The 24,408-nt window shown below is 38.3% G+C and overlaps 1 protein-coding gene across 2 annotated transcripts in view; it reads left to right on the top strand.

Moving 5' to 3' along the window:
• LOC140538925 (gamma-aminobutyric acid receptor subunit beta-2) overlaps positions 1 to 22,817 on the top strand; it is a 105,700-nt gene extending 82,883 nt beyond the window's left edge. Inside the window, exons 6-10 of one of the 2 annotated variants that reach the window (XM_072661468.1) lie at positions 5,227 to 5,364; positions 10,503 to 10,655; positions 14,339 to 14,583; positions 16,660 to 16,800; positions 18,207 to 22,817. In XM_072661468.1, coding sequence (XP_072517569.1) covers positions 5,227 to 5,364; positions 10,503 to 10,655; positions 14,339 to 14,583; positions 16,660 to 16,800; positions 18,207 to 18,554 — 1,025 coding nt within the window. In that variant the 3' untranslated portion in view covers positions 18,555 to 22,817. The remainder of the gene's footprint in view (positions 1 to 5,226; positions 5,365 to 10,502; positions 10,656 to 14,338; positions 14,584 to 16,659; positions 16,801 to 18,206) is intronic. The other variant, XM_072661469.1, reaches the window with a different exon arrangement.
• Positions 22,818 to 24,408: the final 1,591 nt, after the last annotated feature.

Genomic DNA, 24,408 nt, shown 5'->3' with positions numbered 1-24,408 from the left:
TTACACCCCTCTGGGGTACGAGGAGGTTTGTTCGCTCGGGTTTATTCCATTGCTTTAGATGTTCCTGTTCTCCATTCGTGCCTCGTTCCCCCGGCAGCGAGAGAAGGCGAAACTGTGCGTGCGAGTGAACGAGTGTGGACTTTGGGGCCACTTTTAATTGGACACCACATATAGGATTAAAGTGGCTTTGAACTGTCTGCATCAAACATTCATCAGAGCTCCTTGTGAAAGCTGCATTTAACAGCAGAAACATCTCTCTGTCTCTCCGTCTCTACGTCTCTGAATTCTGCAGATCTTCCCCCAACTCTAAGTTTTCTGGTTCAGACTGGCGGCCCCTCAGCATGCGTCCACTAAGAGCTGAGCTAAATCCTGGTTATGCGTCTCCTCTAGCAACCTGAAGGACATATAGATGAATTGTTAAGCACTGATGAAGTAAAATTAAACATACACTAAATGGACACAAGTATTGGGACACCTGCACATTCCACCTACAGTAGCTTTTACAGCATCCCATTCTAAACCCATAAGCTGTATTAATATGGAGCTGGTCCCTCTTTACTCTAAGCTCTACCAGCAGCAGCAGGTCTGGAGCTCTGCAGTTACTGAGTCAGTTGGAGGCTTTTCTGCACTCTGCTCTGAGCTCAGCACTCGGCCCTGACCCCGCTCTGTAACTTTACGTGGTCTGACAGACACTCGGTGGCTGAGCTGCTCTCTGTGAGCTGTTCCTCCTGAACTCTTCCACTGTTCAATAATAACACCACTCACAGCTGATGGAGGAAGATCTAGGAGGGAGGAGATTTCACCAGCTGACTTGTTGTTGTTGTTGGTGGTGCAGCGGTGTCTCCTATTACATACAGAACCACGCTGGAGTTCAGTGAGCTCTTCAGAACCTCCCGTTCTTTCACTGATGTGTGGAAGAAAGACAGACTGCAGGACTAGAGGCTGGAGTTTATACAGCTGTGGCGCAATGAGACTGAATCACACACCTGAATACAATGATTGTGTAGGGTAAAGGCTTATTCCAACTAGCACCAGTTGTCAAAGGTGTCTGGTTTCAGATGGACTAAGCTGATCAAGGTGGTTGAAAACTTATGGATAAACTGGTTGTCCAGTTTGGATCCTGACCAGCATATTGTATGTTTGTAAGAATTTAATGGTCAGCTTGACCAAGCAAGTTGTAAAGCTAGTTATACTGGTGGGCCGGTGTGGTGATGCTGGTCACCAACATTGGTCATACTGGTTGAGTTGCTCAGGTTGGTCATGCTGGTTTAAGCCAATAAACCATCAAAAACATACCCTAATAGCTGGCAGGCTGCAGGCTGATTTTTTTCCCGTAGAATTTTTAGCTATATCAGCCGCAAAGCTCCGAAGCAAAGATGAAAGCGACTAAAAAAGCAAGCATCAATCACCCATCAGCAGCACTGTGGTCAGTGTTGTTGACCTTTACATGCAGCTGGATTAGATTGTGTGACTACATGCTCTCTTGGTTCGTTCAAGTGTAAAGTCAAGTGTAAGTCAGGCCGGGACATGGTCCTGACCTCTGACTGCCCCGTCAGTCAAGGAGCAAATCCTTTACTCCATTCTTTAGTCTCCTTCCCACAGTAGAGACCCCCCACCCCCTCACCCCCCCACACCTTATTCATGTGGGTTCAGGGCAAGCTGAGCGAGCTGAATGCAGTGATATAACAGGACTGACAGCGACGCAGGCAAGAGAGCTAATTTGCAAAGTCAGACTCAGTGACACAGAAACAATGGAGTTAAGTGGCTCTGAGAAGTCCAGCCGACCACACAAAGGCCAAAGCCTCCTTCTTTGCTTCTCTTCTCTGCTTCTCTGCTTGACCCCTGACCAGTGAGGTTTTCTTCCGTCGTCCTTTGGAACGGTGAACAGTAAACTGTGTAGGATGCAGAACACAAATCCAGTTTTCCTCCTTTAACCTCAAATGTGTCAATCAGCCAGGCCAGGTTTGGTGTCTAAAGTTTGCTTCTTTAGTTTTAGCTCTAAAGCTGTGATGGTAATGTAGCAGGAGTTAATGGAAGCCACACCAATGAGCATGGTGCTTCTGAAACGGTGTGGAGGTGTACAGTAATCTCTGCTAGACTTGCTTTGTGGTTTAAGACACTGAATCTGACTTGATGGAACTGTTGTAGAACCATTTTTCTTTTTTTTTAAAGATAATGGGTTATATTTGAGAACTTTGAACCATACTTTAAACAAAAAGGGTTCCACATAGTACTGAGAAGGGGTTATTTGACTGGTAATGACTGTGGAAACCATTTTTGACCCTACAAAGTAATTTGGAAAAGTTCTCGACAGAACCATCTATAGAAAGTTTTAAAACCAATTAAAATTGGACAGCTCTTTAAGTTCTCATGGGTCTGTTCATAATAAAAGTCTTTAATAATGAACCTTTAAAGATCCCTTTTTAAAAATAAAGAAAAAGAACCATTTATACATTAAAATGGTTCTTTAAATTCACGTGTTTGAATGGTGTAGATTGGTTGTATTAGTGAGTACTTAGCAATTGAACATTAATGTTGTCATGGTTCCAAATGTATTTTTCTGAAATACCAATTTAACTATATGGTGGTCTTGAAAGATAAAACACTGTTGTTTATATTGTAAATTTTCAAATATCTTAATATGGTGTAGTCATTAATCTGATTTCTCTTCTGATGCTATAAATCTTTTTAAAATACCCCGATCAATAATTCAGAAGAGCCACATCAGTGGTCCTGTTATGGAATAATGTATGGTGAACATAAGCTGTGCTGCTTGGTGTTCAGATGATTACATGCCGATCAACTAGAGAAGGAGGTCAGGTCAGTGTTAATCCTGTGTTCACTCTCTGGCCTGTTATACACTCCTCTAAACCACAGCGTTCCATTCATTCAGCCCCTGGAACAGCAGATTGTGTGCTCGTATTTCTCCAAGAGCGCATCTTGGCCTTTCTTAATCTTGGGTTAGTGAAGGATTGAAGCTCATTTAAGCATCATATGCTTGTCTTTTTCCACACTCTCTGTCTTTCTTGCCCTCTGTGCTAATTAAAACATTTACCAGGTTTAACTTTCCAAAGGTGAGCCATGGTGGAGAGTGTGTTGTGGCGGCAGCAGCAGCAGGGACTGGATGGATGGTTGCTTTTAAAATACAGGGAGGTTCTTCATGAGTGGGTTCCAGGTGGAAATAGGCTCTGAGTGGGTTTGTACGTGTGTTGTTACTGGGACCCAGTTGACCTTTCCAAGTTAGCCTCATGTTTACAGGCCACCGTAATGGGTGCTCTCTCATGGGTCCTATCTATCTGGGTGGTAACTGTAGTCTTGTTTGCCCCCCCTTCTTCTCCTCCCCTCTGTCTGAGAGAGAGTCAGACATTTTGGATTTTAAACAAGAATTTCACAGAAATTCTGTGCAGAAACCCATTAAACATGCTACTATTTACACATTACTGCTGAACTAACTCAATACGACCTGTATCAACTACCTAAAGAGGGCGCTACACGGCACCAGATGGAACAAACTGTAAGTTGTGTGACTGTTTAAATGAACTAATGTGGGTTAGTCCTTCAATAGGTGTTCTCATACTGAATCCATGGTATGAAGTTATGAACCGGACCATGACTCTTGTGTACCGTTACACTCTACACTAGTTTTATAGATTTCTTTTGTTTGTATTGTATGGATCTCATTCTTCATTTTGATTATGGATATATTAAATTCTCTAGGAGCACATCCTGACATTATCTAATCTTGGGTTAGGGAAATATGTAAGCTCAAGAATCTCAGATTTCTCTTCACTTCTCACTTTCTTAATATCATGGAAAAGGTTTTTCTCACTTTTTAAAATAAAACTGTGGTAAATATCAACATTTAATGGAAAGTAAGCACATTTTTTTAATTTTGTCTGAAAATTATTTTTGTCCTCAACACAGATGCTGTTTACATGGCACACAAAAACCTTGTATCTCCAAAACGTCAACTTCGCAGGAAAAAAGAAAGGACCTTCTTAACTCACAATGGAAGTCAATGTGAAAGGGATTGAGTTCAGTCATTTTGTAGCATTTCTATTGGTTTATTCATTATAAAATTCTGTTACAGTATAAAGAACAACTGCAGGTTCAAGCAAAACAAGAGATTGAAAACATTTATACCACACAAGCCTTATAACTGGGGCTCAGGGTTAAAATGACAAGTACAGGCCCTTTAATCCATTCAGAGTCACATGACCGTGTAGCCGGAGAGTGGGTTATGTAAGAGTTTCATGGTGTTCTCCAGTATTGTTTAAGAAGTTTCTCAATCATTCATGGCCTGGCTCTTCATGTTCTCATCAGTTTCGGCTTGCTAAAAGCTCAGACAGACTAAATATCCCTTGTTTTATTTTAATATTAATGCTAGCTTGTTTTACCCCCCTCAGTGTGGGGGAGTAATGGAAGAGTTCATGATTTCACCTGACAATGAGTTCAATCCAAGGCCTGGGTGGTACGTTAGTCCTGGCTTTTTACTCTTCACTCAGTAGTAATATATGACAAAACACTACTGTTACAAGAATGGTTTAGAAGCATGAGTTTAGGCCATGTGAAATATTTACAAGATCTAGGAACGTGGTGTACTTACAGTGAGGGCTGTGCAGAGGCGGCGTAAGCCTGAGGGGCTGATTATCAGGGAGCCCAGAGATGTGACAAAAAAAAAAAAAAAAATATATATATATATATATATATATATATATATATATATATATATATATATATATATATAAGTAAATAAAAGACATGAAATATTCTATGATACATAATGATTGTAGGTGTTAATGTAAGTGCACTGTTTTAAAGGACAGAACTTTAAAGGAAAGTGAATATTTACAGTAAGGATTTAAGGTTATATTACATAATGTGGGTGTGGCCTAGACAGGAAGTTTATTTTGAATGTTTAACAACAGCATTTCATCAAGACCATATGACTTGTAGTCTAATATGCCTAATATACAGTGTGTTTAAGTTATCTCTCCAGCAGAGATCTGCTGCTCTGAGGGCAGCAGCTGATCTGCATGGGCTACATGGAGCAGGGGGCTCTGGGGGAGGTTTTAAAAAGGAAATGTTGAACTAATATGTTCTCTCAGTCAGTAAATTGTGTGTTTTGGGGTCCGTTTGTAAAGAAATGTTTGTTGTGTAGCTCCCAATACTGGTAATGCAGGGGTGTACATTTACCTGCTTGCTGTTTGTCTATGTCTACCGCAGATGGCTACACGACAGATGATATTGAGTTCTACTGGCGTGGAGGAAACCATGCAGTGACGGGCGTGGAGAGGATAGAGCTGCCCCAGTTCTCTATCGTAGACTACAAGCTCATATCCAAGAATGTGGTATTCTCTACAGGTGAGGATGGATGAAGCAAGACCCCCATTTTCACTTGAATACCACTCATTTCTATAGAACCTATTCAGCAGTTCTATTCACCTTGAAATGCTAGCAGCAGTGATAATGACTGCAGACCAGGTACTATTAGCTATTCAAACCATACACATTCTCAAAGTCTTTATAACATTTAAACCAGCTTTCTATTATTATTTCAAATTAAATGTATGGTTTCCACCCAATCCTTTTCCTCTTTCAGCACAGTACAGTGTACTGTTGCGTGGAAATGAGGTTTGTGTAAATTGAGGAATCTCTGTTTCTGTTATTTTATCTCACTGTAAGCCAAATCTGCACAATACTGTTTTTACTTCAGGTTTGTTCCTGATTCTCAGGCTGATCAACTGAGTGCTAGTCAGTCTACTCTGCAGATTCATGGGCAGTCGAAGTGGGCAGTCGAAGTCAAAGTGTCATAGTGTTCGAGGGGCAGATTTATTTCTAGGGTCAAGAAGAAGAGGAAGAATAAGCTTGTGTAGCCACTTTTATACACTAATTTACAAGTGCTTCACAGATGGTTAAGATTACATGAGCATAAAAGCACTAAAATACTGAATATGGTAAAATAATACAAATTACAAATACTAAAAAGCTACAATATGAATAAAGTTATAGTAAGTAATATAAATAAAAATAGTAACAAAACGTAATTGTCAACATATGAATAAATAAAGTAATAAAAATAAAGATAGTAATAGAAATGTTTTTATTGTAATTAACTCTGCAGACACTCTCAGTGACCACTGTCTTTATGTTTATTTGGGTTTATTCTAATGTTATATAGAGTTAATTACAGGTAGACACTCTCACTGACCACTGACTTTATGTTTATTAGGGTTTATTCTAATGTTATATAGAGTTAATTACAGGTAGATGCTCTCGCTGACCACTGACTTTATGTTTGTTAGGGTTTATTCTAATGTTATATAGAGTTAATTACAGATAGACACTCTCACTGACCACTGACTTTATGTTTATTAGGGTTTATTCTAATGTTATATAGAGTTAATTACAGGTAGATGCTCTCGCTGACCACTGACTTTATGTTTGTTAGGGTTTATTCTAATGTTATATAGAGTTAATTACAGGTAGATGCTCTCGCTGACTACTGACTTTATAGTTATATAGGTTTATTCTCATGTTGGATCAGATGGCAGTATATATATGTGTATCAGAGTGGGGTTATAAGTTATGCAGGACAATTCTGTTTCCTTCATGCTATGATTTATTCATCTACATTTTCATATTCATAAATTTGTCATGAAAGTGAGGCAGGAGGGTGCTGGATGTAAGCTTGGGATGGAACTTCGCAAAAGGCCTTGTGGGTAGAGAAAAGTGCTGGATTTAAATGCCTTCAGCCTTCCATGCTGAAAACCCTGAGTTAACTCTGACTCTATTTCCCTTTGCTGAATAAAATGGAGTCGATTCTCTGGGGTTTAGTTCCTTCATTCGCTCTGTTCTGCCAGCAGGCTGAGGAGAGTGGACCAGCATGACCTGTACTTAAAGTGGGAAGAAATAAGTGCCCCTACTAGGCTTCTGAGATTGTGTGCAGTATACTATCATCTAATCGCACCTTGTAGCCATCAGCGATTGACCATAGTAGTGTTGAGGGGATCCTACCATTGGGCTGGGCGGGTCTTCTTATATGCATCTGCTTTCTCCACCAGCAGGGTTGGTATGGTGGCTCAATGCTCCCAGTGATGCTCTTGCGAGGTCCCACCTCACAACTTACTGGACTTAAAGGATCTGCTGCTAGATGTTAGCAGTCTTGCTGCCAGACACCACAGCAGGACACCTTCAGAGGTCTTGTGGAGTCTATGCCCTGAATGCTTAGATTTGGTGTGGTGGCACAAGGTGTTCTGCTCAATAGTAGGCTAATGTTAATGTTATGGCTGATCGGTGTAAATCACTTACCATACGAAATCAGCCCTTAGGGCTAGGCAAAGTCATTGAATCCCTTCTTTAGGTTAGCCAAGGGAAGATGCTACATGCATGGAAAGCTACTTTCTATTTAACCAGGGCAGCCACTGTTTAAATACAGCTGTCTCAAACTGCTTTTACTTTCACTCTTTCTTCTGTTTCACCTTCACTTTTATTGTAGATAGATTTTCTGCTCTTTGATACTGCCTTGATATGGTCGTTGCTGCAATTGTATCACCAAATAAACTAATTCTAGTTCTGGTATTAAAATCCAGTAGCTCATTTAAGATTTATCTTGACCTTATGAAAGATGAATTTGACTCTACAACTCTCTTATTACCATGCTACACATTTTGTCCTCAGTAGGACAGTCACCATTTTATCAATTTGGCCACAATGAGTCCTATCATAAAAACATTAAAAGCTGTATGCAGGAATTTAAAACTATCAACAATCATACTAAACTGAAAATGTGAAATTAACCCTAGCTCAGAATTAATGAGAAGTGGAAAAAGTCATGGTACTCCAAAGAGCAGAATACTGGAGAGTTTTGACCCTCTTTAAGCATGAATGTGACGAGTCTTTGACCTACAGTTATAAAACAGAAGAGGCTTTTTAAAAACCAGACCATTGTCTCATTAGGCTTGTTTCAGACCCAGCCTTCACCGACTGAAGTTACAGCTGCTTTTGCATCAGGCCAGAATAGACCTTTCTACTCTCATCCTGAAATATAAACAATCTTTTGCTCATTTTCTGTAGTCATTTATTTACGTTTTAGCCGTAATTCATTTACATTTACAGCATTTAGCTAAGGCTCTTATCCAGAGTGACTTACAAGGTTACTGGTATTACAGAGGAGGGCCAATGTAGTGTTAGGAGTCTTGCCCAAGGACTCTTATTGGTGTAGTGTAGCACCCAGACCAGGAATCGAACCCCAGTCTCCTACATGGTGAGGTAGCTCACTGGCAGGTAGCGGTATTATCTGTTGCGCCACACCAACCACAATTAATAATTCATACTTCTGACTGTATTCCTTCACAGCAGTGACAGTACTAGTATATTTGCCATTTACATTTAAAATTAAATTGATGAATAAGATCTTTGCTTGTTTAGACCATGCTGTCAATGTATGACAGTTTGGGATGAGACTGAAGAAAAGGGCTGGAGTACAGGTGGCTTCTGCCTGTGGTAGGAAGCCAGTTTCCGCCTTTTTAGTAGGTAGAACCAGGAATATATATATATATATATATATATATATATATATATATATATATAACAACATATATCTGAACGATGTTTTACTAGGGGGTCAAATACTTATTTCCTTCAATGAAATTCAAGTTATTTTTATTTCTCATTTCATGTAATTTTCTCAGTTTTTCTTTTGATATTCTATGTGTTACTATGTGTGTGTGTGTGTATATATACAGAAGAAACTGTTTCTCATATATATATATATATATATATATATATATATATATATATATATATATGTAATATTTATGTGGCACCTAATCTAGCCAGATCTACAATTTATTAACAGTATTAAGATTAGAACCAGAAATGATAAATTGCACACATGGCCATAAGTGACAAGGTACATGCATGAAGCCCCTCCCCCCAATCTCACGTCTAATTAATACCATCTCTACCTTGTTCACTTGTCTTTGACAAGTCTTTGCATCTTTATTTTTAAGAGTGTAGATTTACACACCTTACTTTTAACTATTAAGCTTAAAAAGTTTACACAGGATGGAAACCAAACTCAGTCTGTAAACCTGTATATCTTCCCCTTGTTTGACCTCCTTATAGCAGATGTTCCATCTAACATTACTCCTGTCTATCGGCCTACCAAATATTACTTCTTCTGATTTTTGTCCTATCCGACCTTTCCTGGCTGTGGACTGTTAAATATCGCAAAGCAGAGCTGAGTGAATGCCAGCCTGGGCCAACCTCAGCCATTTCCATTTGAATGCACTTCACTGCGGTTGGTGCCACTGATCTTGTGGGGGGTGGAAGTTGGCACATGAGGAGACCTTTCTGATTCCTTTTGCTGTGGATTTCTCTGGCAGAAAGGATACGGATGCTGCAGTGAACATGCCCTTTTGAGCAGTTCAGCTGTGTGAGCAGCGAGTGTGCGGCTGATGTACCGCAACCACTCTCGCGGTGAGATGGAAGTTCCCCTGAGGACAGTGCAATGTCAGGGAGTGCTGCGGCAAAGATTAGCGTACTTGGTACACCGAGAGCAGGAAGGCTGTTTGACTGCTGAATTTCTTCTGTGTTCTGGACTAAGAATAATCTTAAACAAATATAGAGGCCAGAGGCCACCCTCTAGTTGCATAAATGTGGGGAAATTCAGAGATACATCATTGCAAACAGAAGTTTCAGAATCTGGGGGTGAAAAAGGTTAAAGGGTTCAGAAACATGGAACCCCCCCACAACCATCCAAAAACCAGAATTACCCAGAATCCTTAACAACTGACTCTAATATTAGATGTTTCACTGTTTACTCCATCCACTTTTCTTCATTGAGGTTGCGACCAACTAGCAACACTACAGCAACCAGGTATTAACACCATAGCAACCACCTGGAAAACCATGGCAACCACAACAACATAGCAACATTATTTTCCAGTAACAGCTTCCATTCTCTTTAGAAGACTCATTTCAGCACTTTAGCCTCTCACCATCCACGTCCTCCCAAACAAATTCAATAATGTTGAGGTCTGGACTCTCGGCAGATCAGTCCATTGTTCTGAGAACAGCAGCAGCTTCTTGATCTCTGCATCCTCTCAGACCTACAATGTTGAGTCCTCTTCTCAAAGTGGAGTTTCTCCTCTCTCTAACAGTTGAAAGCTTTAAGCTTTAAGATGGCCTACCAGGTCATGTGTGGATGTTAGGGGTCCTGTTTTCTCTGGATCTTTTTGAATCATTTTTGAACTTTTGACTTTCTTATAGATTGTCTTCTTTCTAATCTCCTCAGAAATACCTTGCAAGTGGTTTCTTACTTTTGCTCAGCACAGCTATAAAGCTTCAGAGAGAGAGACTGGAAGGAAAGCCTTCTGTGCAAGCCTTTGTTCATGGGTTTCCTGTGAAACACTGGTTTAAAATACTCGCTGCACCTCCACATCTCATGGTGTTTCTCTAAGCTCCTCTGACACACATGCTCTATCTCTCTCCGTCAGGCGCTTACCCTCGGCTTTCCCTCAGCTTTAAACTGAAGAGGAACATCGGCTACTTCATTTTGCAAACCTACATGCCCTCTATCCTTATCACCATCCTGTCCTGGGTCTCCTTCTGGATCAACTATGATGCCTCTGCTGCAAGAGTCGCTTTAGGTAGGTCTCTGATGTGGCATTATGTAATTTGCCATGTAATTCAGTATAAACGAAGCACTTTGATGTGAATTGTGTTAACTGATGTAAACACTACAGACTAGTTTCCCAGACTTAATATTGGAAACGTCTCAGTTTAGGTGTAAGGTAGGTCTAGAAAACTTGCCCTATATGTCTCAATGTATCCAAGTACCTTGTCTTTGATTACATTTGTTATTAACATCAGTAATCTCTTTAATTTGATTGCCCTGTAGTTTCAGATTTTGATCAGATCAATCTTCCTGTGCAATATAATATATTATATATGTGAAACAAGCATTAGGTCACATTAGGTGTGGAGTGATGAATCTCCATTGAATACATTTGGGATGAGTTGGAGATGGAGATGGAGCTCTATAGAAAAGTTGAGAGAGTTGAAGGGATGAAGCTCCACTGAACATCTTCAGAATAAGTTGGATTGATGAATCTCGTCTGATCATCTTGGAGGTGAGTTAAATTCATAAGCTGCTTTGGACACCTTCACAATAAAGTGGAGTGATGGAGCTCCATTGAACAGCTTTGGATAAAGTTGAAGATCCACTGAACTCCAGCGTGGTTCTGTATGTAATAGGAGACACCGCTGCACCAACAACAACAAGTCAGCTGGTGAAATTTCCTCCCTCCTAGATCTTCCTCCATCAGCTGTGAGTGGTGTTATTATTGAACAGTGGAAGAGTTTAGGAGGAACAGCTCACAGAGAGCAGCTCAGCCACCGAGTGTCTGTCAGACCACGTAAAGTTACAGAGCGGGGTCAGGGCCGAGTGCTGAGCTCAGAGCAGAGTGCAGAGAAGCCTCCAACTGACTCAATAACTGCAACAGAGCTCCAGACCTGCTGCTGCTGGTAGAGCTTAGAGGAAAGAGTGACCAGCTCCATATTAATACAGCTTATGGGTTTAGAATGGGATGCTGTAAAAGTTACTGTAGGTGGAATGTGTAGGTGTCCCAATACTTTTGTCCCTGTAGTGTATATTCATCTCCTTATAGTCTGTGGTTACGATCAGCCTCCAGCTGCACATTTCAAATCAAAATCAAGTAAGAGAGTTTATTGTTGTAACCGGATCTTCTTCACTGCAGGGCTAAGAGCAGTAATCGAGGTCGCTCTGTTGAAAAAAACATAACTGGAGAGAATATTTCCTCTGTTTTCTCATTTTTATAAACTTGTTTTGGAAATGAGGACAGACTACACACACACACACACACACACACACTCTCGCTCTCCATACACACTCCAGCAGCTCCAGCTGAGCAGACTAACAATCGAATGAATGGAGCTTCATGCTCTGATTTGTGAACATCTTTCTTTTCACACTCCTCCATTTCCTTCCCCCACTTTCCTTCCTTTCATTTTCTGGAAGACCCAATTTTCCCCCGTCATACTTGATTACGTAAGCCCAGCCCACCAGGTCTAGTAGGCAGCTACACACACACACACACAAACACACACACACACACATTCACAAACACACACTCGCGTTCTCTTCCTCTCTGTGTAAAAGAGCACTCTCTCTGATTGGAGTCTGACCTGTATTCATTTATCTGTTGTGTTGGGGGGGGTTTAGAGGGAAGAGAGGGAGGTGGGAATAATGGAGGATGACTAACGTGGCGAGGGCACTTGATGTGCTTTTATTCGCTTGTGTTTTTATTTTTTTTAGGGATATTGTGGGTGACCCTTTCCATGTTCATTTGGCTGTAAAACAGTCTGTCTGTGGTCGCTGTGTGTGCTAGTGTTTACGTATGTCCAGAGACGCTATCGTACTATTCATAACACCCCTCCCCTTCCTTCACGCCATTATTTCAGCCCCATATGCAGATTACACACCAGCGAAGGAGCAGGGATGTGGAAACCAGTGTCAGATGTTTGTAACAGGGATGTTCCAATGTGATCTGAAATCAGTACTGAAGCTGATCCTGGCTTATTTAAGCCAAATTCACTTCAGTTCCTTTGTTCTAACACAAGTACTAGATTATGTTTGCTGTCCAGGAATTGGCTTGCTGATTAGACTGCAGTAGGAATGATGATCACACTTCATTTTAAAGGATTATAAAGTGGAAGCTATTGGCACTCAAATCACTTTTGGGTGCTAGTTTACACTAGCAGCAGGATCTCGTGAAGGCATACTTGTTTGTAGTGAAGTCAAATTAGAAGTTTAAAAATAAAGCTTTTGTCACTGACTGCAATCAAATCCTCAAAACTAAGTTCCTAGGCCTTCCCTGGACTTGGATTTTTAGTGTTTTTTTTTTTATTAGATCCTCAATTTCAGAAGAAACAATGAATAAGCAAGTGTCCCAATACTTTTGTCAATAAGAAGTGTATCCAATCAGAAACGGTCAGTACTGAATTTTAAAGGACTGGAATAGGAATTGGGACGTCCCTGTTTCTATCCAGAGACATAAAGAGAGACAGTATAGCATGAGACATGATCCTAGCATCTGCCCCGTCCACTCAGTCCACCATTATTGTCTCTGCTGAGCATTTTGATGATGCCATAAGCTCACCGAATGATGTCGTTCAGGGCCGTGAAGAGCAGCCTCCATCGTTCTCCTCTGTGAGTGTCCCAATCACAACTCTATCATTCACCTGGACTCATTACTGTCTCCGCTCTGGCAACAAACTCCCCGAGATTCATCAGACTGACACCAGAAATGACTCTCCCTGGTGGCAGTGTGACATTATTTGCTGAAAAGTTGTGGAGGATTTGGTTTTCCTCCTGAACTCGCGTCCTCTCGGTCATTAACACAGCCGAGTGGAGGGGCTCTCTGACAGCAGATTCGTCTAATGGGACAGCGGTGCTAATTACCAAGATACAAATGAGGTGTGGTCATTAGCATTAAAAAAGAACTTATTGAAGAGTTTGCTGAACGGATTACGATGTAACATAATGAGACACAGCCAGGATGTGTAATTATTAGAATGTCTGATTAAGTGACTGATTTAACTAAAACACCTCAATAAACTGACTGATACTGATGATAAATCAATACTGAAGTTTCCACTGAGACTGATTCTGTTCCTAAGGTTCTGTATTTTCAAGGTTCTTTGTTCTCTCCCTTGGAACAAGTTCTATTTGCCCTATGTTCACTATTTTATTTATTACTAGGGTTCTATGTTCACATGGTGCTATGTCCCCAGTGTTCAATGTCCCATTGATCCAGTGTATCCACAGTACTATGTAACCAGGGTTCTGTTTTCACCACTGTTCTATGTTCCCAAGGTACTATGTTCCAGTTGACCTACATGCCCTGAGTTATGTATTACGAAGGTTCTTTGTTCCCAGTGTTCTAGATCCGCATTGTCTCAGTATGCCACTGTCCTGTGGGTCCCTGTGTTCCCACTGCCCTAGGTTTCCAGATTTGGATGTTCCCAGGGTTCTATATTTCCTAAAACTCAGCTTCTGGAGTTCACCACAGATTTTGTGTTGATATCTCTAATGATTATAGAAATGCGATTTATAAAAAATTCCAATCTATGATTCATTTAAAGGGGAATTTATTCTAAATGAATATAGAAATGATTGGTTCTTTTAAGTCTGTTTTAACTGTAAACAATTTATTCTGCTTCAGCTTTTCATTTTCACTCTGAATTATATGTGCATGAAATATTTTACATAAACCTGATTTTCTAATACAAAAACGACCTTTTATCCAAGGTATCACCACTGTCCTCACCATGACCACCATCAACACACACTTGCGAGAGACCCTTCCCAAAATCCCCTACGTCAAAGCCATCGACATGTACCTGATGGGCTGCTTCGTCTTCGTTTTCTTGGCCTTGCTGGAGTACGCACTGGTCAACTACATCTTCTTCGGCCGGGGACCACAGCGACAGAAGAAGGCGGCGGAGAAGGCTGCCACTGCCAACAACGAGAAAATGAGGATGGATCCAAACAAGGTAGGCCGAATTTTTCACTGTGAAGCTGTTTGGGCTGGCCTTCGTGGTTTACCTTGAAAGTGTCACACTGTGTAGAAAACCCTCTGAATCAGCAGAGAGTGAATGGCCAGTCGGCCAGATTGAGGAGTTGTTGGATCGGAGCGCTGGCAGACGTTCTAGCAGTAAATGTTCTAATGTTTACCATCAACTGTAGCATCAAATGTGTAAAAGTGCTGCAGTCCTTCTCATATCTCAGATAATCAGTAGATTTAGTACATTTAGAATGTATTTATATTATAATAATATCCAAAATGTATTATATTTCTTGTTAACCTTATTCTTTTTTAAATAAATCATTTTGTTGAATCGTTTTTTATTTAAATGAACATTTTATGAATTACTATTGAAAATAAATATATATGGCAGTTTTTTCCAGACTTTTTTAATGGTAGTGTATACTGATTACCCCGATCAGCCATAATATTAAAACTGCACTGATGATCTGGCTTGTAATGGCCAGGTGAGATCAAGTGCAGTGAGTGAACAGTCAGTTCTTGAAGATGATGAAGGTGATGAAGCAGGAAAAATGGACAATCGTAAGAATCTGAGACACAAGAACCAGACTGTGATGTTCTAGATAATGACTGGGTCAGAACATCTCCAGAACATCAGGCAGGTCTTGTGGGATGTTCCCAGTATGCAGTGGTCAGTACCTACCAAAAGTTCTCCAAGGAGAACTTCACAAGGTCCCACCTCACAACTTATAGGACTTAAAGGATGTGCTGCTAATATGCCAGGTGACATAAGACACCTTCAGAGGTCTTGTGGAGTCCATGCCTCGATGGGTCAGAGTGGTTTTGATGGCACAAGGGGGGCATATACAATATTAGGCAGGTGGTTTTAATGTTATGGCTGATAGCTATACCAGTGAAATTGTTTTTGTTGTTGTGGTACCTTAAGGATTTTCTGTATTGTGAATAACTGTACTGACCATTGTGTCCAAACAGTTGTCATTTTCTCAATGTTTTTATGAATGTTTGATCTGTGATATGTTGGTAACTGGTGTTATGGAGGTGTCCCCATAATGTTCATGCATTTAACATTAAACGGTCTGACAAGTAAAAGCTGACATTTCAACTTGACTTAGAGTTCTAGTCTAAACTAGACTTTAAATATGGTAAAATATATAAAAAATCACAATTTAAAAAACATATCAGTTTATTATAAATTGGATAAGCTAGGTGTGCGATGGGAACTGGGAGTAGGGGCCTTCCTCCAGCAGAGCACACTCAAACTCAAATCACAATGGATTGTTAATTTTATTGTAATACTTGATTTCAAACCACTGAAAGAGGCTTAAACTGTATAAATAAATATAAAGACATATCCCAGAAATAGTTCTAACATTCTTTTAAAGAAGAACCTAAAAAGTATTACAAAGCAGTAACTTCACAGAGGGAGGAAACAGATTTTAAGACATTTCAGTAATGGATTTCTATTGGTCCATTCATCATAACATTTTGATTACACAGAAATCCCTGGACCACAGTAAAGAAAACAAAGCTCAATCAAATAAATTAATTACTATTCTGATACATTATAAAGATCTAATAACATTAATATCCAGAATGAATCTGGAATAACATTAATATCCAGTATGAAGCTCTAATAACATCTATATTCAGTACGAAGTTCTAATAGCATTAATATCCAGTATGAAGCTCTTGTAACATTAATATCCAGTATGAAGTTCTAATGACATTAATATCCAGTATGAAGCTCTAATATCATTAATATCCAGTATGAAGCTCTAATATCATGAATATCCATTATGAAGTTCTAATAACATTAATATCCAGTATGAAGCTCTAATAACATTAATATTCAGTATGAAGCTCTAATAACATTAATATCCAGTATGAAGCTCTAATAACATTAATATCCAGTATGAAGCTCTAATAACATTAATATCCAGAATAAAGCTCTAATAATATTAATATCCAGAGTAATATTTCAATATAAGGAAATGCTCACAGGAAGCTTTTCCTTACCGCAGTAAACACTAACTGACGTGACAGTGATTTTGTATGCTTACAGTGGTTGGTGGGAAATGTAGTTCAGAGAGACGATGCTCTGTATGCCAGAATGAAACAGAGGGATATTGACGCTCATGACTCGATGTGGGAACCGATCTTTGTGGACGATGCAGCGATAGGACTAGGCGATCAGAAAAATAAGGTGTGTGACGAGTTCACCAAAGTCATTTGCGCTCCTGATTTCGCCTATTTTCTTGTTTGCTTTGATTTTAGACACATTCACGTTTTGCCCCTTATCATCATCATCATCATCATCATCATCACTTTTCCTACATCAACACCAGCCTCTTCCCTCTGTCTCTGACAGGGTCGTTTAACCCAACAGTGCCAGCATGACTAATACTGAACCCAAGCTAAAAGCTTTCATTTATGATTAATGTTGCTTTAATGTTGCTTTATTAAGCTTTGGTCTGATGTGTTGATTGGTGTTCTGTTTTTCTTTCATATCATAATGGATCATCTTTTATTAGGAGTATAATAGATGACAGTTGAGTGGACAGCAGAATAGAATAGAAAACAATAGCTAGTTGTGTGTTGTGACAGTCGCTTTTGTTGTTGAATGTCAAGCCAGCTGTTTTATTTTCCACTGGTAGAATTGTTTGATTGAACGATCCCTTTGAGAGCATTAGCAGTGTATAATTGATTATTATTCTGGCTTCAGTAGATTATTCAATTCTGTAGGGAAAATACAAGATATTTAACTTATTTTAAGACTTTTAAAACAAATGTTATCAAATTTTATCTTAATCCAGAAAGGTTTACTGGATTTCAATAAATGATGCTTAATTAAAGCAAAACATAAATTGTATGTAATACAACCAGGGACACTAAAACACTGATTAAGTTTTTGAATATTGTTGTTTTAGAAAATAACTAATTGAGGTAGTCATGGAAAAGTTGTCTAGTATCTATTTTTAGCTTTATTAGAGTGGTAGTGTTTTCTTTTACTGTCATTTTCAGATTTACCATCAAACCCTGTGCACTTTCTTACCCTGTCTGCTCTGACTCATTTTGACCAGATTGTTCACTGTTGCCATTGTTTTTTTGTGTGTTTAATAATGAAAATATGTTGATATTTCAGAAGTGTTTCGCTACTAAAACAGGTTCTGATGCATTTTCTCTACTGATATAAGAAATAATTCTGTTCTCACTTTATTTAGAGAGTCCCATTTAAAACAGCAAAGAGACTATCAGACTATATTCACAGCTGATTTCAGTTCATTTGCACTATCACTGATGCCCCTCTTGGTTAATCTAATGCTGCCCCCTGTTGGGTGAACAGCAGGTATGAACATACTCTGAATAAAATGTAATTTAGTAATTTAGAAATATTATTTTTAAGCATTTAAAATGCTTTTGGTGCCAAACTTGATGGATATTTAGTTTAACACAAGTTCATGACAAGCATGCTTTGCAAACCCACAAAGCATCTATAGAGAACTTTCCAAATAAAGTGTTTTATATGGACCTACAATAAAATATCTAGATTCAATATTTTTAAACATGTTTACTGTTCCTAGACTAACTCCCTCACCTTACAACCTGCAGATGGACCCCCATGAAAACATCCTGCTGACCCCTTTGGAGATTAAGAATGAGATGGGTGCGTCTGAGCTGGCTTTGGGTTTGGGGGACCCTCGCAGCACCATGCTGGCCTATGACAGCTCCACGCTACAGTACCGTAAAGCCGGCCTGGCCAGGCACAACTTTGGGCGGAATGCACTGGAGCGTCACGTGGCTCAGAAGAAGAGCCGGCTAAGGAGGCGTGCCTCGCAGCTGAAGATCACCATCCCCGACTTAACGGACGTAAACTCTATCGACAAGTGGTCGAGGATGATCTTCCCCACCGTCTTTTCTTTCTTCAACATTGTTTATTGGCTCTATTATATCAATTAAGCAGACGCTGGTGCAGCAACAGTAATTCTGCTGTTTATATATTTTTTCTTCCTTTTTATTTATTTTTATTTATTTCCGTTATTTAAATGATTTAATTTTTCCACACAAGTGAGATTTACAATATACTGATATCTGAAAGCCAGGACTAATTCCACTTAACATGTCCTGGAACACTTAACTTAATTGCTGGCTAATACAGATTCCTATGAAGAGAGATTACTGAACAAACACGGTGCCTGTTCCACGCTTCACTTAGATATCTGAGTAGGTTCTGTAGTGCGTTTTGGTGTTTTTAAATGGCCTAAATGTTCGTTTTCTTGTTTCTTTTTATTATTAATATTATTATTATTATTATTATTATTATTATTATTATTATTATTATTATTATACCAGACTGTCAAAAAATGTTCAGTATTTTCAGATTTCAGTATTAATTCCACTTTCACTGCCTGATTTTTCTGATATTGCGAGATTTGATTTGATACTGTAAAAATAGTTTTCTCAACTTTTAAGATGTTTTTGAGTGATAATCTTTTGTACTTCAGCATAACTGAAAAATTATGTTACAAAAAGTTCCTCCACGTTGTTTTGATATAATAGAGCTTATTCAACAAAGAACACTGATTTTTACAACTTACAAGTCCCTTTCCTCCTTTTAGCTTATAAGACTGGTTAAAGATTGGACGCTAACACTCTGGAAGCTAATAGATCAATTGTTCCAGGGGTTACACTGACCGAGCACTTTATTAGGAACACCTTAGGTACACCTATTTGTTCCTGCAGTTATCTGATCGGCAGTAGTGCAGCCATAAAAACATGCAGGTAGAGTCCAGCAGCTTCAGGTAATGTTCGCATCAACCGTCGGATTGGAGAAATTCTGAAATTTGGCCTGGCGGGATTGTTGGTGTCAGGTAGGCTGGTTTCTAGAATTGCTGATCTCCTGGGACAGACTCTAGAGTTACTCAGAATGGACTAATAAAGACATCAAGTCCAGTAAGGCACCGAATCGCAAAGGAATGTTTCCAACATCTTGGCACAAAGAAGTGAAGCTGTTTCGAGATCAGAAAGAATAGTGATCCTAATAAAGTACTCATGAAATGAAAGCTTTGCTAAAACAAAATGAAGCATTTTCAGATTTTCAATCGATCGGTTCATGTCCACATATGCATTTAGTCGCTGTTGTGAGGTTGGACACGAGAAAATCGAGTTAAAACATTCATAGTTGAACTTTCTAAAATGAAATCACAAATTTATTCTTAAACCATGTGCTACCTGTATCTCTAAGGACGGACATTAAATACATTTTCTTGTGTTTAAAGCTCTAAATGACAGAACCTGTGCACCTTGCTGTCTGTCCATCTGTCTGTCTGGCTTTTCCCATGCATGATATATTACATTATTCTATAAATAAAAAGTTTAAGAATATATTTCAAAAGTATACTGTTTAAGAATATTATTCCATTTTATAAAGTAAGTTTATTGTTATTATTGGTATTGAAGATTCTTCTTATTATTAGTATTATTATTATTATTATTATTATAGTGAAAAACTACAAAAACAAAACCCAAATATCATTTGAAATGACGAATAGCAATGAATTAAACAATAAAGAAAGTCATTTTTAAAGTTTACTAATGAGAGTAATTTGGTTCTGGTTCTGTACTGCAGTGTTATTAATGTTCTGTACAACTTGTCCAATCTCACAATAGTCACTATGAATAAACATATGAATACATGGACAGAGTAAACCATAAAACTATATAACTGTTCAAGTTTAAACACCAGTACAGTCTAGTTCAGCTTCAGGTGTAGTGGATTTGAAACGTGGGTTTCTCGGCTGGTTTTAAAGCTTTTATTCTGTTTATTTATTTGCATTGAATCTTTGTCTTTTTTTTCTTCTTTGTGTTGATTAGCAGTGTAACTCCGTGAACACATACAGTCACACAGTACACACGTTCCTGCAGGATTACATGCTGTACTACATACAGCCAGCAGTTAAGGAGTCTGCTTCAGGCCTGTTTACCAGAGAAAACAACAAACTTTCATTTATTTATTTGTTTGTTTATTTAGCACCATGACTTGTAAATATCTACTGTACAGGATTGTTTAAAAAGTATATGTATTTAAACCAAGTGAGACTTCATGAAGCATATATCTGTGTTTACATATGGAATGATCAGTTTCTCTCTGAAGTTAAGGAGAACCGACTGGGCTGAGCAGGTGTCGAGAGGGTGAGGACTGGGACTTCAGTTTCATCAGGAAAGACAATTTCACTCCCGTGGAGCCCTGAAATCTACTCATATCTTTCATACGGAGACGAGAAGATGCAAGAGAAAAGACTTCTGAATAAAGCCTGTAAATCATAAGCACAATACTGAATCATCTGGACAGAGGAGGACCCTGAACATCTTTGCGCACTTTACAGCGCAGAGCGAACACTTACTGCTGCATACTCCCCCCCCTGTTTATTTGAGTTTTCTTGAGTTTTAGTGGAAAAGAATGTTGATTTCTTCCTCTGTTTCAGATCTGAATTGTTTCAAAAGACGATCCCTGAAAGGACAAATCCGTTACTGGAGAAAACTGAACTTTACCTGGTTTCCAAATGTGCTATTATGCTATTATTATTATTATGATTATTATTATCATTATTATTATTGTTTCCAGTGGTTCTTTGCAATGTAGTATTTGTGCCGAACTGTATGTAAAATTGTTTCCGTAGCATTTTTGCATTACAGTTTCCTCGAGCAAAGTCTTCGCACTAAAACTTTTTGTACCAAAAGCCATAACGGCTGCGGAGGAACCGCCGGACAGACGGTGCTGTGAAGTTTGTTCTGCTCAAAATGAGATTCTTTTGCAGCTAGGCTACAAAAAACCACAACATTTATACCTTAACGAAGCCAGTTCTTCTAAAACAGGCGTATTGAACATGGTTGGCTGTATGAACTTTTTATACAGTTGTGTTTACGACTTTCCTAAACTCTTAGACGATCGGTAACAGCTAAATATAGAACATCATTAAAGCACGTCAATCATATTATAACTGACATCAGTTTGTAGATAAGTCAGCATGTGATCAGGAATGCAGCTACAACTTAGAGAAACTTTAATCACGTCCCCGTCCTGGCCTGCATGCAGATATATGCCATTATTGTTTAATCAAATAAACAATTTAAATTATTATTATTATTATTATTATTATTTGTATTAATAATATCAGTACATATCTTGTGGCTAAGGTCAAATCTATAGTCCAATACCAAACTAACGCCACTACCTAGTAAATATGCTTTAATCTATTCAGTATTTATTCGTAATCGTATTTGTATCGAGGAGAACCGGAAAACGCAGTGTTTTTATATAGTAAAACGTTTCTTTACTCAAGGGCCAAAAAAAGTGTGAATGTTTTCTGGCATACAGTAGATGGCGCTATAGAGCACTAATAGATAGTGATCGTATGTTTAAGGTGATGGTAATGTTATTAGAATCAGATGATATATAGTACTACAGATGTGTGGACTTCTTTAAGGCACTATTGAATATTTTAAAGAAGCAATTTAACTTTCAAACTGTTCACATCCTTCATGTCTCATTGTCATAATCTTTATTTTTAATCATTACTAGTTTTTTATTCTAAAAAAGATGCATATCATTCACACACTTTAGTTTCTCCTCTATTTTAAGATGTTACCAGATCATCTAAGTTTGTTAGACGCTCAATTATTTCACTTTCCAGTCGTTGTCAATTGCAGAAGAACTTTGGTATTAGTGATATAAACTATTATTATATAAAATGTTCTGGGTTATGAGAGTATCCTTGGGAGTTAGGGCTTTAATCTAACCTGTTCTACAAAAAACATGGGTGTAAATATGACGAAATGCTGATTACACTTTCTGTAAATATAACTCAATTTCTAAGCTCATACATTTTCTAAGATTTTCTGGTTTGTACTTTACTGTATGGCTAAGCAATGTCCTGGAAGAAGCAGAGGTGAAAAAACAATAATGTAAATATACTCTGAAAACTTTCTCACTTAGTAAAAGAACTCTTCCCATTTGCCACTGGACTAAAATCAGTTATGTCACTTTTTCTTTACCTTTTTCTTTTTTGCCAAATGTGTTTTACTGAGAGAATGTTCTTATTGCTTTGTTCTGCTGATCTCCAGTTTGAGCAGAGTAAGACTTGATCAATACATCGTTTGGCCAATAAAAACTGCCCGTATCAGATAAAGATCTCACCAATAAAGCACTAATATTTAAAAAAACTATGTTTGCATAAAATGTTTGATTTGCTTTGGAAACATCAAATCATTATTTAAATATTTTAAAGTTCCATACATAATTGATTAACTACAGCCCTCAAATGACAGTGAAAATATAGGTACTGTATCCCAATCTAACTCAATTAAAGAGCTGAAACTGTACTATAGTGAAAGTATGGTACTGTATCCCAATCTAACTCAATTAAAGAGCTGAAACTGTACTATAGTGAAAGTATGGTACTGTATCCCAATCTAACTCAATTAAAGAGCTGAAACTGTACTATAGTGAAAGTATGGTACTGTATCCCAATCTAACTCAATTAAAGAGCTGAAACTGTACTATAGTGAAAGTATGGTACTGTATCCCGATCTAACTCAATTAAAGAGCTGAAACTGTACTATAGTGAAAGTATGGTACTGTATCTCGATCTAACTCAATTAAAGAGCTGAAACTGTACTATAGTGAAAGTATGGTACCGTATCCCAATCTAACTCAATTAAAGGGCTGAAACTGTACTATAGTGAAAGTATGGTACTGTACCCCAATCTAACTCAATTAAAGAGCTGAAACTGTACTGTAGTGAAAGTATGGTACTGTACCCCAATCTAACTCAATTAAAGAGCTGAAACTGTACTATAGTGAAAGTATGGTACTGTACCCCAATCTAACTCAATTAAAGATCTGAAACTGTACTATAGTGAAAGTATGGTACTGTATCCCAATCTAACTCAATTAAAGAGCTGAAACTGTACTATAGTGAAAGTATGGTACTGTATCCCAATCTAACTCAATTAAAGAGCTGAAACTGTACTATAGTGAAAGTATGGTACTGTATCCCAATCTAACTCAATTAAAGAGCTGAAACTGTACTATAGTGAAAGTATGGTACTGTATCCCAATCTAACTCAATTAAAGAGCTGAAACTGTACTATAGTGAAAGTATGGTACTGTACCCCAATCTAACTCAATTAAAGAGCTGAAACTGTACTATAGTGAAAGTATGGTACTGTACCCCAATCTAACTAAATTAAAGAGCTGAAACTGTACTGTAGTGAAAGTATGGTACTGTACCCCAATCGAACTCAATTAAAGAGCTGAAACTGTACTATAGTGAAAGTATGGTACTGTACCCCAATCTAACTAAATTAAAGAGCTGAAACTGTACTATAGTGAAAGTATGGTACTGTATCCCAATCTAACTCAATTAAAGAGCTGAAACTGTACTATAGTGAAAGTATGGTACTGTATCCTAATCTAACTCAATTAAAGAGCTGAAACTGTAATATAGTGAAAGCATGATACTGTATCCCAATCTAACTCAATTAAAGAGCTGAAACTGTACTATAGTGAAAGTATGGTACTGTACCCCAATCTAACTAAATTAAAGAACTGAAACTGTACTATAGTGAAAGTATGGTACTGTACCCCAATCTAACTCAATTAAAGAGCTGAAACTGTACTATAGTGAAAGTATGGTACTGTATCCTAATCTAACTCAATTAAAGAGCTGAAACTGTAATATAGTGAAAGCATGGTACTGTATCCCAATCTAACTCAATTAAAGAGCTGAAACTGTACTATAGTGAAAGTATG

Source organism: Salminus brasiliensis, chromosome 18 (genome assembly GCF_030463535.1).
Source record: "Salminus brasiliensis chromosome 18, fSalBra1.hap2, whole genome shotgun sequence".
NCBI classification, from domain to species: domain Eukaryota; kingdom Metazoa; phylum Chordata; class Actinopteri; order Characiformes; family Bryconidae; genus Salminus; species Salminus brasiliensis.
This window is presented reverse-complemented; position numbering and strand designations above follow the sequence as displayed.